At 33.5% G+C, this 18,634-nt stretch overlaps 1 protein-coding gene across 3 annotated transcripts in view; it reads left to right on the top strand.

Annotated features, from left to right (window-relative positions):
• LOC124357429 (dihydrolipoyllysine-residue acetyltransferase component of pyruvate dehydrogenase complex, mitochondrial-like) overlaps positions 1-18,258 on the top strand; it is a 34,297-nt gene extending 16,039 nt beyond the window's left edge. For 2 of the 3 annotated variants that reach the window (XM_046809232.1, XM_046809234.1), the window contains 7 exons: positions 589-740; positions 2,830-2,987; positions 4,397-4,573; positions 9,584-9,768; positions 13,569-13,669; positions 14,857-15,037; positions 17,175-18,258. In XM_046809232.1, coding sequence (XP_046665188.1) covers positions 589-740; positions 2,830-2,987; positions 4,397-4,573; positions 9,584-9,768; positions 13,569-13,669; positions 14,857-15,032 — 949 coding nt within the window. In that variant the 3' untranslated portion in view covers positions 15,033-15,037; positions 17,175-18,258. Of the gene's footprint in view, positions 1-588; positions 741-2,829; positions 2,988-4,396; positions 4,574-9,583; positions 9,769-13,568; positions 13,670-14,856; positions 15,064-17,174 lie in introns of all 3 variants that reach the window. The other variant, XM_046809233.1, reaches the window with a different exon arrangement.
• The last annotated feature ends 376 nt before the right edge of the window (positions 18,259-18,634 follow it).

The following is an 18,634-nucleotide window of genomic DNA, read 5'->3' on the forward strand; positions in this document are numbered from 1 at the left end:
GTATCAATTAGTATGGTTATGAATAAATTAAATGGCTTTATTTAGTCAGTGTATTTAAACTTTACAATTGCTTTTCAACTCAACTGTTATTCAGTAAATTACAAATGAACGATACTTTCTGAATAATTATTTGGTGTGCAGAGGTTATTTTCAGTGAAGTTGCTGCCATGACGTGTTTGTAACTTCTTATGAAATATTTACAAAAATTTAACAATTGAGGTGTTTTGTATTGAAGACCATTTTATTGTAGTGTAGTGTATTTAAGATTATACACAGTATAAAGACTGTTATATAGGCAATTTTCAACATATTGGTATGCCTGTTTATAGGTTTCTAATGTATCGTTTTAATGTATTAAATTAGATTTGCTAGTCAAGGGGTTAAGGGTTATGAAATATAATGTTTGAAAGGTTCATTTAATAATCCAGACCAAAGTTTAATCTTTATTGGTTTATGAAACTGCTAGTAGGATACAATATTATCATATATAATAACCCAACCTACAATTTCTTGCACTAATTTAAAGGTTGCTATCATTACTATAAGGTGTACTGAAGCATTGAACTGAATCCTTACTTTGTTACGTAGCAACTACGGACCAGCAGTGTTGCGTTTGTTGGAACAATACCAGCTGTCATCAAGTCAGGTTACACCGACTGGGCGCAACAAGAAACTGCTGAAAGGAGATGTACTTAAGTATATAGCTGACAACAACCTACAGCCCAAGCCGCCAAAACCTGGTAGATTTTATTTCATTTTTGTATTGGTTCTTTTGTATTTCTTTATTTTAATGATTAACACAAATCATGTATTTTATAAGAATAACATACAACGTAAATAGCTCTTAAAATATATAAATTAAATAATAGCTTTGTACTAGCTTTGTACCTAAATAATTTAATTAACTCTTAAGTTTAATTTAGAACTACCAGTCTATTAAAGTTCTTATGACAGATGGTGACAACTGCATATCAAGGACATGCTTACAACACATTGTACCGAAGGCAGAGCTAGGATTTCCAACTGTTTTATAAACACAATATATTAAGTCCTGACAATCTGTTTTGTAATCAGCAAAACTCAGCTTTATTTTTGCAACCTGAAAACATAAATCATATGATAAGATTCAGTGGGTGTTTAATTGAATATATTAGTCTGTATACATCAAATGTTTTTATTGCCATTAGATCAGCATTTTTGCCAGTACTTAGTTGTCCATAAATGTTATCTAGATAATAGAGTATGTGTAACATAATCGTCAAACTTAAAAACTTAATAAATCTCTACTTAAAATTGAAATTTTACTGAACTGTAAATTACATATGGGGTTTAACCCCTAAGTGCTGAAATTTCAGTAATACTGTAATAGCCTACTGCTGAGGTTATTTCATTATTTTTAGGGCCAGAAAATGAGAAAACCCATCTCTTAATCCTAAAAGAACCTTTGCGCTCCTTCTTCAAGGATGGGTGGTAAGCTTGAAAGTAGGGGCTGCCTCTTGTCGAGATCCCAGGAAGGGGGGATAACAGCCACTATCAGTTATGTCACCTTGGAAGAAGGGAGGCTAGGTCTGTACCAGCCTTTTCCAGTCAAAGTAGGCATGGGAGACCAGAGGGGACAGTTATCCCTACATCCTGTGGAGAATCAAACAGACATCCTAAAACTACACCTATTGACCAACATTTTTTACTCCAGTATCTCATCATTTCCAATTAGTGATGTGCCACGCCTGGACATCCACTGCATTGTCCTGATTGGCATTAGTTGTGCTGTACCTATTATAGGTTCTACTGGCCTATATATACCAGCCAAAAGGGAACACTCTTGAAGTAGTTTGTTTAGGTACCATGCTGAATAATTACTTATGTTGTTTGAAGCATTTTTTCACAATGCACATATGGAAAAATATTTTAATTATTTGATACAAATCAGATAACCTGTTTAAGCATGAGGAAGTAAACTTTTATGGTGAAAAGGAAGGTTGGGAAGGAGTGAAATGGCTGTAGGTTATTAAATTCTTACTCACCACCATTAACTTCAATGATATTGTTATTTACCAAATTGCCATCATAATTTCCTGATTCGTCAGGCCTTGGTTGACTACATCATGAATTGGGTCCACATCCCAATCGTCATCATCCTCAGAATACATTAACTTACACTGTTGAATACCTAACTCAGATATATGTATTCAGGCAAATCTAAAATTAACAAAACCTTATCATTATTACAACTAGTACCTGCCATACCAACTGTAGCACAATCAGAATATCAAATATCAAACTTGCAATAGCAACATCTTGAAAACTAGGAAACAATAAAGTTCTGTTTCTAATATCCTCGTAAGCTCCACGTGTTTTTGTAGGAGCTCTTTAGTTGACCATCAGAGAATAGTAACAGTCAAACACCACTGCTGTGGAGTTGCAGTAGTTCAAATAAACATTACTAGAGGCCAATGTGTATTATCTTACATCTGTCAGGCCTCATGTAACGAAGCAGCTGATTGAAAACGTTAACACCTGCATGGCAATCAATGGGGTTTATGGAAAGATGAAATACTTTATTGAATTCATGGTCCATAATAAATTGTCATCAAAACCACTATGCTAAAATTAAAAATTTTTACTAACTGTCATTACTGTCAGATAGGTAAAAGTGGTGTCATTACTTCTGCCTAAATTAGTAAAATATTTACATGTTAAATAAGGTACAGAATTAGTTTTATTGTGTAATATTGTGAATGCCTAAATTGGTTTCAAAATAACTAAAATTTTTTAGATCAGTAAAATTTGTTTTTTCTAGTGCAAGTTATATTCTGTTTACTTTTCCAGTGCCTCCCCCTGGTCAGCAAGTACCAGCAGCTGGTGCAGTGGCTGCTGCTTCAGCAACTGAGACACCTCTACCTCCTCCCAAACCTCGTACTGGATATACTGACCATGAGCTCTCTAATATGAGGAAAACCATAGCTAAACGGCTAACAATGTCTAAGGTTAACACCGTTTTTGATACAGTAAAAGTGTATCAGTCAATAACAACATATTTATGTATTCATGTGTATGTGTTGCTTTAACCCATTGCGGATCGTATTGTTTTGGCGCGCTGGCACCAGTGGGCACGAATCAATTTACGGTCAGCGGCCGCACGAACAGCAATGGTGCGCCACATCGTATCGCTCGCTATTGTATACTAGAAAATTCAGCTGTGAAGGTATTCGTTCAGATGGAACATGGGCCTGCTGGGGTATCCGTGATGTAGCAACGATAACACGCGAGCAAGGTTCTGGGGTGGCAGGGATGATGTCTGAATCATAGTCTAAATAAAGCGGCTTGGGCGAAGCGAATACAACATCCGGGCCATTGTCTAGACTAAACCCGCCAACATGTACGTCTGCGTCGTTTAGTTCTTCTTCTCTTCACTCATGTTTTTTACAATTATTTATCAGTTACTCAACAGAATATAGTAAATAATAGTAAGCTGACTTTTGGAATGTGGTGTAAAAGATCTATCCATAGTGTATTCTTTGTCCATCATAATTTGTAAACTTAAAATTTTTATCAATTGATCATTTAATTCAGTTAAAATACTCAAAACAGAAATCAGTCAAAAGTAAACTAATGAATGTGACACAAATTAATAAAACAATAAATCTAGTAAAAATTGTAGTGTTTATCCAGAATTAACCTTTCATACTCTCTGAGTCTGATGTTATCTTGATTTAAAGTTCATGTAGTAAAAAATAAAATTTTAAAAATTTCTCACCAACAAGTCTATACAGGGTGTACATAAAGTCCTGCACGGGTATAATATTTTCTGAACGGAAGGTAAATGAAAAATGATGTCCATATTGAACTATGCTCCTATTTAAGATTTCCTTCTGACTCCTTGCGGGACGTCCCCATGATATTACAGAAAACTGATAGTTCCTTCAAAAAGTAGATTTTTAGGTGTAGTATTGATGTACCAAATCTTGTTTCTTTATCTGTTATCGTTCAGAAAATATTATACCCGTGCAGGACTTTATGTACACCCTGTATATTCCTTTGATGCATTGTAATGTGATGATTCTAGATCTAGGGTACTCCATAATTAATAGTTTTGTGTCCAATTCTGTTTTAATTGTAACCTTTTAACTGCAATAAATTTATTTTAAACTTTCTATATTTCCTGCGATATATCTAGTTTTTTTTTTTGTATATATTCTCGTTTTTTTATATAGTAGACATGAATTAAAATCCTGACACTATTCTTGTGTATGCTAAATGAATGAAGCTGTTTTGAATTGAATTGAATTTAACGTATCCCTGTACATTTTTGGTAGAAAGAGTTTGTAAACCATAGGCTACCTAAAAAAAGTAAGTCACCTAAATATGATATTGACTCATCATTTGTATTTCACAGACAGAGATCCCACATGCATACAGTCAGGTGGAGGCACAGATAGACTCCCTGCTGGGCTTACGCAAACAGTTGGCTCAGGTCGGCATCAAGGTGTCTCTCAACGATTTTGTCATCAAGGCTGTTGCCCTGGCTCTCCGTCAGTGTCCTTACATGAACACACTTTACATCAACAATCAGGTATGATTTTCTTTGGGAAAGTTGATACTCAATAAATAACACATATGTTTTTGATAAAAATATATTAGGCAAGAATCCACACCGCTATGGTTTGTAAAAACTAATACACATTGAAAAGTAAAATATTTAATACTCTTTTCTGAAGATCTTTTTTTTAATTTTTGAGACTATCTATCCTGGAGTGGTATATATATTTTAAATTATCCACTTTAACATTTTTATCCTAGACCCAAGCCCTGATATTTTTACATTTGTCTTGGATCTATGTACAACACTATTCGGAGATTACATGGGTTTTTTCTTTTCTAACTTCAATCAAACGCCATGATGGCCAGACACATTGCAAGTCCATGGTATGTGCAGTAGTTGATCACACATCTTCCCTACTACAACATTTGTCACTTCTGAGTTCAAGTAGCTAGTTTGCATAAACATGCAGTCATATAAACATGGCCGCCTCTATTGGTTCTCCCGCCAATTGTAAATTGAAGAGTGTTATTTGTTTCCTGCAAGCAGAAGGGAATAGTGCAACAGAAATTCAATATCATATTTCATTAGATTCAAAATAGTCAAAATAATTATTTTTTCCTGTTCTTAGATCGGTCAAATATCAAATTTAATAAATAGTATAACTTGCTAAACTATCCAAATTTAACGTACTAGTGCAATTTTTCCATCTCAGATTATAATCTAAAGTAACACCAATAAATTTACAATTTTTTGTAGAAGATAATTTATTTTTATAAAATATTACTTCAAGTTGTTTTCTAAAGTTTGTAACAAAGTGAAAATTGAGTAAGGATGTTTTGTGAATAATGAAGGGTTTGTTAAGAGTGTTATCTGAAAAGAACAGTAGATGATTTTTCTTTTGATTTTCTTTCTTTTATGTAACAGATTTTGGTTAAGAAGAGAATCAGAAAATGTTGGTAGGATGAGTATTGGGTCCATAAAAGACTTAACTCTCCACGCAAAAATCTTATCACAATCCCTTTGAATAAAAAAGATTATGTTGAAATGAAGATTTAACTGGCAAACAACTAGTGACTAGTTGTTTTAAGACAATTGTGCAATGGTAAGGGAGTAAGTTTCTAGTCATTTTTACAATCTTCTTTCTAATCAATGTTTTAGTACATTTAAATGGGTAACAATTTATATTAAATTAATCCGGGATGTTTCACAGTTCTTCAATATTTATGCTAATAAATAGTAATGTGTATGTCAAATATATATATATATATATATATATAATTTTTTTCAATAAACATTGATCCGATCATATAATAGTTTGGTTATTTAAACGCATATGACAGATACGGCCAAGTATAATATAATTGAATCGTAAAAAGTAAGGGCTCTGTGGTGTAATGGTAGCACATTCACCCGGCAAGTGAGAGATCCGGGTTCGAGTCCCAGCGGAGCAAGTACTTTTTAAGATTCAATGTTTATTGAAAATAAATTAAATAAGGCTATTGCCATTTCTACAAATATATATATACTCGCCTTCGGCTCGCTGGGGGCTACGCCCCCAGGCCCCCATGATGTACGCTTGCAGAATCGGATTTAAGAGAGATTTGGTGATTAGTAAAATTCGGGACAAGAGGTCATCCCAGGTAATTCCCAGGGGGGATTTTTAATGTTAACAGGGGTTAAGACATCAGGGGGTTATTTGGTCATACCAGGAACTTCCCTAGGGGGGGGGGGGGGTTAAGAGATTTGGTGATTTGTAAAATTCGGACATGAGGTCATCCCAGGAAATTCCTGGGGAGGGGGTTTTAATGTTTACCAGGGGTTAAGACATCAGGGGGTTTATTTGGTCATACCAGGAACTTCCCTAGGGGGGTGGGTTAAGAGATTTGGTGATTGGTAAAATTCGGACATAAGGTCATCCCAGGAAATTTCCCTGGGGGGATTTTAATGTTACAAGGGGTTAAGACATCAGGGAGTTATCTGGTCATACCAGGAACTTCCCTAGGGGGGGGGGGGGTTTAAGAGATTTGGTGATTAGTAAAATTCGGACATGAGGTCATCCCAGGAAATTCCCTGGGGGGGTTAATGTTACCAGGGGTTAAGACATCAGGGAGTTATTTGGTCATACCTAGGAACTTCCCAAGGGGGTTAAGAGATTTGGTGATTGGTAAAATTCGGAACATGAGGTCATGCCAGGAAATTCCCTGGGGGGGGGTTTAATGTTACCTGTTACCGGGGGTTAATTCAGACATAGGTTTTCCAAATTTTCATGTATCCGTTTTCAAGAATTGTACGGGTCGTAATGCTTCGCTAACGCTCAGCCAGCCAATTGATGTGTAGTATATAATATTAATCAATAGATATCGTAGAACAGTTAAGTTATGTGTTTGCGAAATTAGAAAGACAAGAAGAATTTGATGGTAACTAAAGTCTGAGATTATGTTTTGTATATCATAGTTTAATTTTCTGGATTTACCCAAACTTTTGACTTTGAGAAAAGCGTTTTATAAACGGCTTAACCGTTAGAGATACGACAAAATGTGACTGGACCTTTCTTGTATAAAATTTAAAATTGAAGGGAGGATTGTGCTGTCGGATTTTATCTACGACCTCTGGTTTAGGTAGTAAAGAGCTTGGGGAGAAAAGACTGCAACTGGCCAAGCTATGGTGAATTAATTAATGTAAAACAAAATTAAAACTACCGCTGTAGATCTCGCTGTTTTCCTAAATCCCATTGAAAATTTGTTTTGAGCTGCGACCAACGGTTCGGCCGCTATCGAGCCTGGAAGGTAAATGATTAAGTGAAAATTTGTGAAATTTTTACACATAATTGCGTTTTGCGGCCAAACCAATAGAGATAGAGCAAAAATCCACTTGACCCTTTTTTGTAGATCACTTCATTCCCGACTAACGATTTTCTCTCAGATCCCGAGCTAGCTCTAACGGTTCGCCCGCACGCTATCAGGCTTCAAAGAAAAGCCTGCAAGGGCCAAAAAATGGCAACTTTGCGAATTTTTTTTGAGGGGTTTAAAAGTAAAAAAATCCGGGTTTCAGACTTTTTCCCGGAGGTTTGAAGGTAAAAAGCTACGTCCGTGCAAAGTTTCGTGTTTCCAGCACTTCTAGAAGTGGTTTAGAATTTCGTATAACCCTTATCAGTGAGTTACAAATGCGGCTGTATATATAGGAGATAACCAAGCTAGCTAGCACTGAGCTCGAATGATGATAAAAGAATTGTTCTATAAAATAAGATTGATACAGTACCGTATGGTTTATAAAAAAAGAAACAAAAATCTGATATATTATATGAATTTAAATAAACTGTTTAAAAAAAATTTAAAATAACCTTTGCTAACGCTCAGCCAATTCGCGATGTGCTCTATTAGCCACTTATACTAGTCACTGGTTTACGAAGTAATACAAATTCCAATCTGGAACTGTTTATTTAATTGTAACCAATTCTATTCGGAAAAAAATAAAAAACCCCTAAAAAAATTGCCAATTCACAAAAAAAGATTTTGCCATTGAGAGCGTATAACAGGCTTACGAAAAGGGTATACAACAAAAAGCTTCTGAACCTTTTTTGTAGATCCTATTAATGGCTATTTAATAAAGTGTTTAAGTTTAAGCTAGGATAAAGGGTCAACCGATATCGTCTCCAGTAAAAAAACATTTTCACGTCAAAATTACAAAATATTTATCATTTATTGGCCAAACCGATAGAGATAGGGCAAAAAGTCACTGAACCTTTTTTGTAGATCGTCTATTTTGTATTAAAATCCGCTTTTTAATTTACCCCTAACTTTAAATTTTCTGCTGATATAGAAGCAAGAAACAAAATTCTGAAGTAAAACTAGAAAAAGTGACACATTTAAAACGGTTTTCCGGCCAAAACAACCCATTAAGGATAGGGCAAAATGTTACTGGACCTTTTTTTGTAGATCGCGCTGTTTTCCTAAATCCCATTGAAAATTTGTTTTGAGCTGCGAACCAACGGTTCGGCCGCTATCGAGCCTGGAAGGTAAATGAAAAGGAACATGATTAAGTGAAAATTGCGAAAATTTTACACATAATTGCGTTTTGCGGCCAAACCAATAGAGGATAGAGCAAAAATGTCACTTGACCTTTTTTGTAGATCACTTCATTCCCGACTAACGATTTTCTCTCAGATCCGAGCTAGCTCTAACGGTTCGCCCGCTATCGGGCTTCAAAGAAAAGCCTGCAAGGGCCAAAAATGGCAACTTTTGGCGAATTTTTTTTGAGGGGTTTAAAAGTAAAAAAATCCGGGTTTCAGACTTTTCCCGGAGGTTTGAAGGTAAAAGCTACGTCCGTGCAAAGTTTCGTGTTTCCAGCACTTCTAGAAGTGGGTTAGAAATTTCGTATACCCTATCAGTGAGTTACAAATGCGGCTGTATATATAGGAGATATATATGCTACTACTCGTCCTCATCAAGAGAATGCATGAACAAGGCAGATCTACCCTCTTATTTTATTGTGGTAATTTATGGAAAATATTTGGGGAAATGTGAGCTATAATACTGCATAGGATATCTCTTTCTGGACAAGAATATGTGTCTAACATGTTGACTGGGGCACAGGATGTACATTGAGAGTAGTCAGACTCTCTCAATATAGACCAGCAGTGAAAGTATTAAAACAGATGTATCCAAAAACTATTTGTTTTTTGTGGAGTGAAAATTATTGGATTGTTTTGCATTAATTTATTTGTACTTTTTCCAAGGCTTTACTTTGAAAACTTCATATTTTATTTTTGTTTTTCTTCTTCATTATTTGTAATGCAAAAAAATACTTATTCAAAGTACAAAAAATACATTAAATTACACATAACTATTCCCTGTAATTTACTGAAACATATCTGGACTTTACTGCAATCATTAACATTGTACAGATGTTTAAATGATTTTCAACTGCTAGATCTAGAGGTAAGACAATTTCTACGGGCAAGACAGAACCCGTCTATATGGATGTCTAGAACAGAAGAGTAAGTTGTACTCTAAGTAATAATTTATTTTTTAAAATGTACAGACAGTCCCACACCCCACTGTAGACGTCTCCATAGCTGTGGCCACAGACGCTGGTCTGATCACTCCCATCATTAAGTCTGCCGATCTCAAGTCTGTGGACCAGATTTCTGCAGAGGTGAAAGAGCTGGCTAACAAGGCCAGACAGGGCAAGCTGCAGCTACATGAGTTCCAGGGAGGCAGCTTTACGTGAGTTTATCTTTGAAAATTACAATTATTCCTTGTTACTTTTGTGGTAGTAAGACTAATGTATTACCACATTTCTTAGAAAATGATTAATTTACTTAATTTTTCAACTTATTTTGAATAGATGTTTGTATTCATTAGCCATTTAATAGGTTAAGGATTAGTGGTCTTTCATTTCTGTGGCTGAAAAAATTTCAATTTTGTCTATTCACTCCCTTGATATTTCAAAAATTATTTTGAGGTATAGACTTAACATTTCGTGTGAAGATTCATTTGCGATGGTTACAGTCAAAATGGTGTAACTATTTTTTTGATTTTGAGCTAAACTAATATTTGGATTCTTTATAATGTAGTACACTTTTTGGTTAAATAAGCTGTCATAACTCATTTGTAGCGCAGATAGGAAGCAGAAAACTTTACTGTAACTCATAATTTAATTTCAATCTCTTAAAAAGTAAACTGCCCAAGTTTGAATTGCATTACTTTATCTCAAAACACAATGTTACCAACTTGGCAAGGCTACATGACTTATGGAACAGTAGGGGAGATCCTTTTACCTTGCGTGGGCCACAATGTACCTCCGTGGGCCATTGAGGAAAAAACCGTTGTCTTTGAGGGAATTTTGTTTTTGTGCCAATACTGGATTGGCTGCACTGCTGAAACCTTTTCCGGCTGACTTCTTTAAATTTGGCACATTTTGTTTGTGAATAGGAGATGAAAGTTTGTTTGGTATATGTCAAAGTAAATATTTGAAATCATTACAATTTTATTGTAGTAACATTATGCATATTATAAGTTAACACTTTGTAAGACATAGTTTAACAAAAATTCATAGAATCAATGTACAGATAGTTGCTGGAAAGGAAGTCCTGTATTACAATTCGAAACAAACATCCTCGAGATGTAAGTGGATACGCACATCCGCCCAGACACCTATGATGAACAAACAGGAAATGCTTGTTTAAGCAGTGGAAATGCTTATTTCTAAAAATCATACAACGATGTAAGAGACAACCATGCTGATATCAAAAATTGGTACTCACCAATTATGATGGAGAGATTTGACATAGGCATGGTCAGGAGAGCTGGCGGGGGCAACATAAAAAATCAGGAATAACGAGGGAGATGAAGGAAGTCAAAGAGAGTTGATTCGGGAAGTTACGTCTCGGGGAGTGCCAGTGTGTGTTTGTGTGCGGGGAAAAATCTTTTAGGCGAAATAGTGTCAAGTGCAAACAAAATGTAAGTTAAGAAAATCTTTTATTTAATTTTAGGAACGTAATATTATATATCAGGGTTCATTAATCATTTTAGTATGTCTCATTTAAAATTCCAAGGTACCTGTACCTAAAGTGATAAAAGGAAAGATTATCATGTGTAGAAATCAAATTAATAGTTTAATATTGAAATTCATATTTTCCTATTCCATATATTTGTATGTAAATGTTCTCAATTTGGAAAAGTCACTCATTTGTTTTAATCATGTAATTTTATGTAAATGTTTAGATATTTTAAAAGAAAGTTTTCTCACGTTTAATTCATGAATACATAATCATTGAAACACAAAAAAATGTACTAATAAATTTTATAGAAAAAATCAATTAAACATAAATTGTAAGAAATAATTTAATATTAAACTTAATTCATGATTGGTATTAAAGTTTTGTGTTCAAAATGTCTGTTGATGATATCCATTGTTATTTGAAAATTAAGTCAGTATAATGAGATGCTATTACAAATCAAATATGTGTTGTGACAGGTCAAATTACGACATTTAAATATTCGCGGGGAATTAGCAGACTGTGACGTCAGTAAATCAACAGTACAGTAGTGATGAAATATAAAACTATACAATAGTGCATTAAAGTTGTAATCAGGGATGGGATGTTGTGTTAGTGAACAAATTATCAAAGCAAAGTGAGTAGAATTAGACAGTATAACATAAAATAAATTGACGTCAAAGTCATTTGCTTTGTCTTTCATTGACTATCCCATCTACAAAGAAATGTGGTAAGTAAGAAAATAAGCTTAGCTTAAAGAATATTACTTTCAAAACTTATTTGATTCAAAGTGATTGATAAGAACAGTGAATATTTTGTGAACTTTATTATGATATAAACAATCATATTGATCAGAACTTTCAATAGAGTAATATTAAGTTTGAACCATCATTCAACCTACTTAAAAAACCTGAGATAAATATAGACCCAGTGCTAGTGATATATAACGTGTAGCCTACTTTTACTAATACAAACTACACTTCCAACAACACCACAGACATTGAAATTAGATCGTTATTTAAATACCGACTTGGAACTATATGAGTCAGCCAACAGGGGACTACAACACATGTTAAAAAGCGGTTTAAAAAACTGATCGTAAGCAAGTCGCACAATCAACGAGGGGCAGCACACTTAGAAAACTGATCGTGAGCAAATTGGCACAACAAACGGGGGACGACGAACGTAGCAAAATCGCACAGCCAACGTGGGGCCTGGATCGTAACAGTGTTGGTTCATTTGAGGGTGTTGTATTACCAATCAAACCTACTATTTAAATCCTCTCACAACAGCCTTTGCTCATAATACATTTTAATATTTCACAACCTTAATCTAAACAAGAAAAAACCTTACACCCTAAAGACCTTATCTCTAAATAGCATTTTTCTAGATGTTTAATCATGTTATTATGAAGTCTCATGGAGCAATGATGTCTTACTAAATCTAACCTAAAATATTTTTCTGAATTGCATGTATTATGGGCCACTTCCTTCCCCTGTACCTTGGGCCGGCCCAGAGTACAATTACTTTATTCTTACACAGGGTTTTTCTTTTATATCTAGAAGCTGAGAAGTAAAGAGGGAAATAATCGACTAAAAGTCTCTGTGGAAAATTTACAGAAAGCTGTAAAACTTATTCAGGGAACAGGCCTATCCATCAGAACAGCTGCGAAGCAGTTAAATGTGTCTCGCACAACTCTTCAGCAGCACTTAGGTGCACACTTGGAGAGCGGAAACACAGAGTTCTCATATAAAAATAATTGCTCAGTTCGACAGGTTTTATCCAAAGAAGAGCTGTCTCTTTGAGACTATTTGTTAACATCTAGTTAAATGCACTATGGTCTTTCAAAAGAAGACAACAACAAATTTGCATACCAATTTGCCAAAGCCAATAAGAAGATACATCCTGCATCTTGGGATGCCAGTTGCCAAGCTGGAGAGCAATAGCTAGTCGATTTTTGCAAAAGAAACCCAGAATCGTCATTGAGAGCACTGAGACATACAAGCGTAGCTCGTGAATGTGAACTTAACAAGCCTATTGTTAAATTATTTTTCAATAAATACGCCAGTTTATTAGAAAAACACCTATTCACAGCAGATAAAGTATACAACACGGATGAAACAGGTGTATCTTCTATTCACACTCCCCTGAAGGTAATAGCCTCGAGAAAAATAAAACAAGTGTGGGGATCACCTCTACTGAACGAGGCTTCAATACAACCATGCTTGCATGTATTGATGCATTAGGAAATTCCATTCTGCCAGTTTTTGTGTTTCCACATGTTAATTTAAAAAACCATATGCTTCATTTGGAAGCCCCTTCTGGAAGTTATGGAACTTGCCATACTTCTTGATGATCTAATTCTGACATCTTGGAATTCCTAGACAATTTTATCTAGTTCTATGTTTTAATTAGTTTTTGTCTATGGATAAATTTTAATTATACCATTAGCATAGTTAAGTATTACCCTTGTTGAAATAATATATTTCCTCTTACTTGCAACCAATAAGGGTTTTACCTGTGCAGGATATCGAATCTTGGAATGTTTGGAATTGCAGAGTTCAGTGCCATCATCAATCCACCTCAATGTGGAATATTGGCTGTTGGTGGTGGGAGATCAACTTTCAGTAAGTAACTTTAAACAGTTTCACAGCAAAATTAGCATCCAACTACATTACAATTTATCTGTATATCTGAATCCTACTCATGCCATCCAAAAAATATAAAAATCTTCATCAGAAGCTAATAATAATCAATAAACCTTACAATTCTGTAATAAACAAATTGTAATTGTTGTGTTGTTATTACTATTTTGCTTATATTTGTTATTTGAGTAAGAAAACAATGTCAACAAGTACATCAGTTGTAAAATCAGGATCATTATCTGTGTCATCTTGGAATAAATCATCACTTTCATTATCACTTGAATTTTCAAGTTACTTAGATTTCTTAGTAACTCTCCCAGCACTTGATTGTCTTCAATACTGTTACGATCCATTGTATTTACTCACAAAACCATCGTAAAGTAAAGTAATACAGAGCAAAACAATAAAAATGCAGACGACGAATTAGCAGAATGACAACAAACGGCGACACGATGCAACTAGTTTGTAAACAAACAATTTTTTTCCAATATTACCGATGACTGCCAACAATATTTTATACATAGAGAAAGAAATAAAAACATATAAATAGCGAATGACTATCAATGCCGAATTCCAAATACGTTAAATGCATTTTTATTGCTATAAATGTCGGCACCATCAAAAGACGTTGTTGGCAGTCTATAGAATTCCATGTGCAACGTAAAATGACGTTGTCATGAAAGTGTTTAAAATTTTATTTATATCATGTGCTCTTTTCACAAGATGAGCAAGAGAGGTCCTTCGTCTAAGAAATCCAATGAAAGAAAGAGACTGGGCAATCGCCTGCAGTGATGGGGTTGACTGACCCGAAGTCGTGAGTTTAGCCTCTGACCCAAACTACTACGTTTGAATTTAATATTTATTAATACTGCTTATAGATTATGAATTTCTTTTGTAACTATTAAAATTAAATAATTTGAATTTATTCTAATGTAAAGTTGACTTATCTTTTCCTTATTAATTATTTTAATTTTTACATGTGATTTGGCGTTTGTCAAAAATGATTGTATTCCTGTTAACCAATCTTGCCACAAACTGTTTGAAAATTGAATTTGAATTGATCTGATGTGTTACATGATTTGGTAGCGGATTTCATGACAGTGCTACAAGCTAAAAGGCTCCATAGAAAAAACCCAGCAGTTCTGATGTTGCCCGTATGTGTTTTGCAGCTGGAGACTGGAAAGCAGTAACTCTTATGACCTCTACTCTCTCGTATGACGGCCGCGCAGTAGCTGAGGATGAGGTGGCAGAGTTCATGGCAGTGCTACAAGGCTACCTAGAAAATCCAGCAGCTCTCATGATGCCGTCTGAAGCCAAGCTTCGTGTTGCCCCCGCTCAGTCTTGAATGAAGTATGGAGGAATTGGGTTTCTTTCAGGTTTCACAATAGATTTATTTAAAGCTTTGACTTCTCAATAGAAAAGTTGTATACATCATCTTGGTAAAACAACTCTCAGGTTGTAAAATTGATCTTTATGATAAGTATCCCTGTCTATGATTGTATTAGTTGGCAATCCAAATGAAAGAAAATGATCAATACTTTTGCAGAACGCAGAACGTATGTTCTCCTTTATTTATTAAAATCAATTGTATTTGTGCCATCCAACAATTATATGTATACAGCTTTGCCGCCCATGATCACTTGGTTCATGGTTGCATCATGTTTTCAGAAGATTGATATACAATAATTTCTTACCATGAATATCACTTGGTACAGTTAAACCTTTTTTTTATACTTAGTACATCACCATGTTTATATTGATAAACATGTGTGATATTTGTCCGATATATTTACTGTATTTTAGGATTTGTCAGAGTATTATTTTCTTGCACTACTATGTCTTTAGTATGTGTGGACTTGCTCAGGCAATGTAGACAAGCAAATAAAATGGTTTATTAGTTGAGCAATGGTTTTAAAACTATCCATTCTAAACAATCTTCCACAAAAGCAGTGAAATTCTTCGTTGTGACCTATGAGCAAGTCTACTATGAGCAAGACCTTGTGTAAGTCTACGTCATGAGCATATTTGTTAGTCAGTATTGCAATTTCCATCCATTTATTTGAGTGTTGATTATTACAGTTGAGTGGAAACCTAAAAATAAACTGTTTATGTAATAAATTTTTAATCTTCAATTACTCCCAAGTTGTCTATATGTTTACTTTATAATTCATGACTCTCCTTATTTAAGACTAGAGGTATTTTGATTGTAGAGTATAATTATGAATGTTTTCTAGATGAAAATAATTTTTTGGACATGGACTGGGTAATTTATAATTTTTATAATGGCTTACCTAACCTATCCAATTAATTTACTAGGGTGAGTCAAATAATAAATGGACTTATCTTTTGAAGACTCCATAGGTAAAAGTAAATGGCATGATATCTTTATAAATAGTAGGGGAAGAAGAAGTTGAACGGTTCACCAGACCAGACGGGTTAGTAACATCATACCAGAATTCGTCTGTTGAGCAATGTACTATGAAAATATTTATTTCACTAGAGGGCATATAATCTGTTGAAACTTCCACTAACTGTACAGAATACTGAAAACCTACTTTCAATGACCCAAATCTGGTACAACAAATTTTGCAATTGGTGAGAATCCATGGAAAACAAGAGCCACACATGCACCATAGACATCAAAAACCCATTTTTCTAGAGATAGTTTTTTCTACAGGTTTTAGGAACTGTAGAGACATACTGCTAATTGATTTTCTCAATGAAAATTTAATGTTAATTTTGTTGGGAAAATATGTTAATAAAAGAGAAAATAATTTAGAAAAATCAGATATATTCAAAATTGTATTCACTATACAAAAAAATGTTCTAAACATAAAGCCTGATTAATATTTTACTGGCTCTAAAATTTTAGGATAGTGATTGATTTCATGCCTTACAGCATGTTTACTATCGTATACAGCATTAAAGAACAAAATTGTTTGCTGTCTCAATATAGTTGGATTGATAAGCTAAACTGTTTTATTATACACATTTTTCTAATCTATTTATTTTTTAAATCATGTACGTTATTTGTCAAAATTAAAATATGTCATGTACGAGTATTACAAATTCATATTTGATTTATTCATTTTATTTATGTAAAACCAATACATTTATACCTTCAAAACTGTTTCTTCTAGTTAAATATTGCACAAAAATTCAGTTTTACATTAATGATTGGACAATGTCTAGTAGTTAGATAACTGTGGTAGAGATGAAGAAAAAGCTCAATTTGTAAAATATTATAATCATTAATTCAAACAGCAATTAGAACAGTTAATATTTGTTAAAACTATTTATTTTTTGTATTCAAATACAGATGTATAACTGTGTGACGTGTGTGTGTTTATTATTTTAACACTGGCTGTGGTGGTGGTTAAATTATAGTTAACTCACAATGCTGTGATTCTTATCATATGATGATGTAAATGGATATCCAATATAACTGTTTAAGGTAGACTTCATCATTGTTGTTGTCTGTTTACAGGTCTGTGTCTGTCAATGGAAGGCGCTAATGTGTTCATACCATTCTTTAGTTTGGATGAAAAGGCAGTAGTTTCATAACAAAAGGCTTTTTCTTTCTCTCAGGTGTCAGGACATAAATATGGCTATTGAACTCCTACTTCATTACAGTTCCAAACTGACTTGTAGATGGCTCAAGTGGAAGTATAGGGATAGTTTAATGTTAACACTTTTAGATGTTAATTTTTTTAGATATTTTTAGCATCTGTAATATAGTTAGCACTCATGCAGGAAATATTTTCCTTACTGAAGTACGAATTAAATCTCATGTTAAAGTCATACCATTTATTTTATTTAATAAAGGCATCAATTGTGTTAGGCTGAATCATTGTGTGCAATGTAATTGCTGCTTCCTAGTTGGTTCAAAATTATTCTGTTACCTATTAACTTATTTATATGTAAAATATATATGTTGCATTTTAATTAAAAATTTAGTTGCCATATTAAATTAAATTTCCTTTTAGACCAATAAGTAGTATCTATATCATAGGTGACAACAATTTTCACTGCCACTGTCTTAAAATAATTACATTGTCTTTTAGCAAAAATTAATTACATTTTAAAATGATAACTTCATAGCGATTATTTGAATATAAAATCTTAAATATTTGTATCATATGTAATTTTGTTTGCTAAAATGTGTTTTCAAATTAATATAGTCTTTTTTGAAAGAAATATTTCTTTTTAATTAAAAATGAGGGATTGTAATGTTAGTTTCTTTCTGTTAATGGCTCAGTCATTTTGTTGTATACTTGACCTTTGACACATGAATAGTCAGTTCAAATAAATACTCATAGTTTGTTACTTTGGTTTTGAAGATCTTAATCAAGAAAAATTGCTAGTCTTAGAGTAGGTACAGGGAACATTAGCTTTTTTGTTGTGTATTCAAATATTTATTTTTATGTATAATATTATTTGTATATTAACAGTTTCAGTTTTAGTGATTCGGCCATAACAGGCTAAGTGTAAAAGATAAATTATTGTTAAAAACAAAGAAAAATTATTAAAACTATTTATATATTGTACAATAAAATTGTTGTTGATTTTTGTTCAGTGTTTTTTCTCATCAATGCTCAATACATCTCTAGGTAAAAAAATGATATACACAGGGTGTTCAAAAAAAGGGGGTCCCAAACTTCTGTGCATGATAGTATTAATCATTTCAAACGAAAAATGTCATATAAACATAAGTTGAGAAATGTTTTGTTTAGCCACTAGCTGCCATTTTGCATTTTTTTATAAAAAAATTATTATTTCTAAAATTAGTTAAGCTAAATGAACCAAATTTGGTACATAGCTTTTGATAGATAAAAAGAAAATTTTGAAAAATAATTGTGTTATTTCCTTTAGTATTAACAAAGTGGCATCTCTTGTACATGTTTAAAGTAAAAAAAGTATAGTTATAAAAACTGTACTAAAAACCAA

Source organism: Homalodisca vitripennis, chromosome 3 (assembly GCF_021130785.1).
Source record: "Homalodisca vitripennis isolate AUS2020 chromosome 3, UT_GWSS_2.1, whole genome shotgun sequence".
In the NCBI taxonomy this organism is placed as follows: domain Eukaryota; kingdom Metazoa; phylum Arthropoda; class Insecta; order Hemiptera; family Cicadellidae; genus Homalodisca; species Homalodisca vitripennis.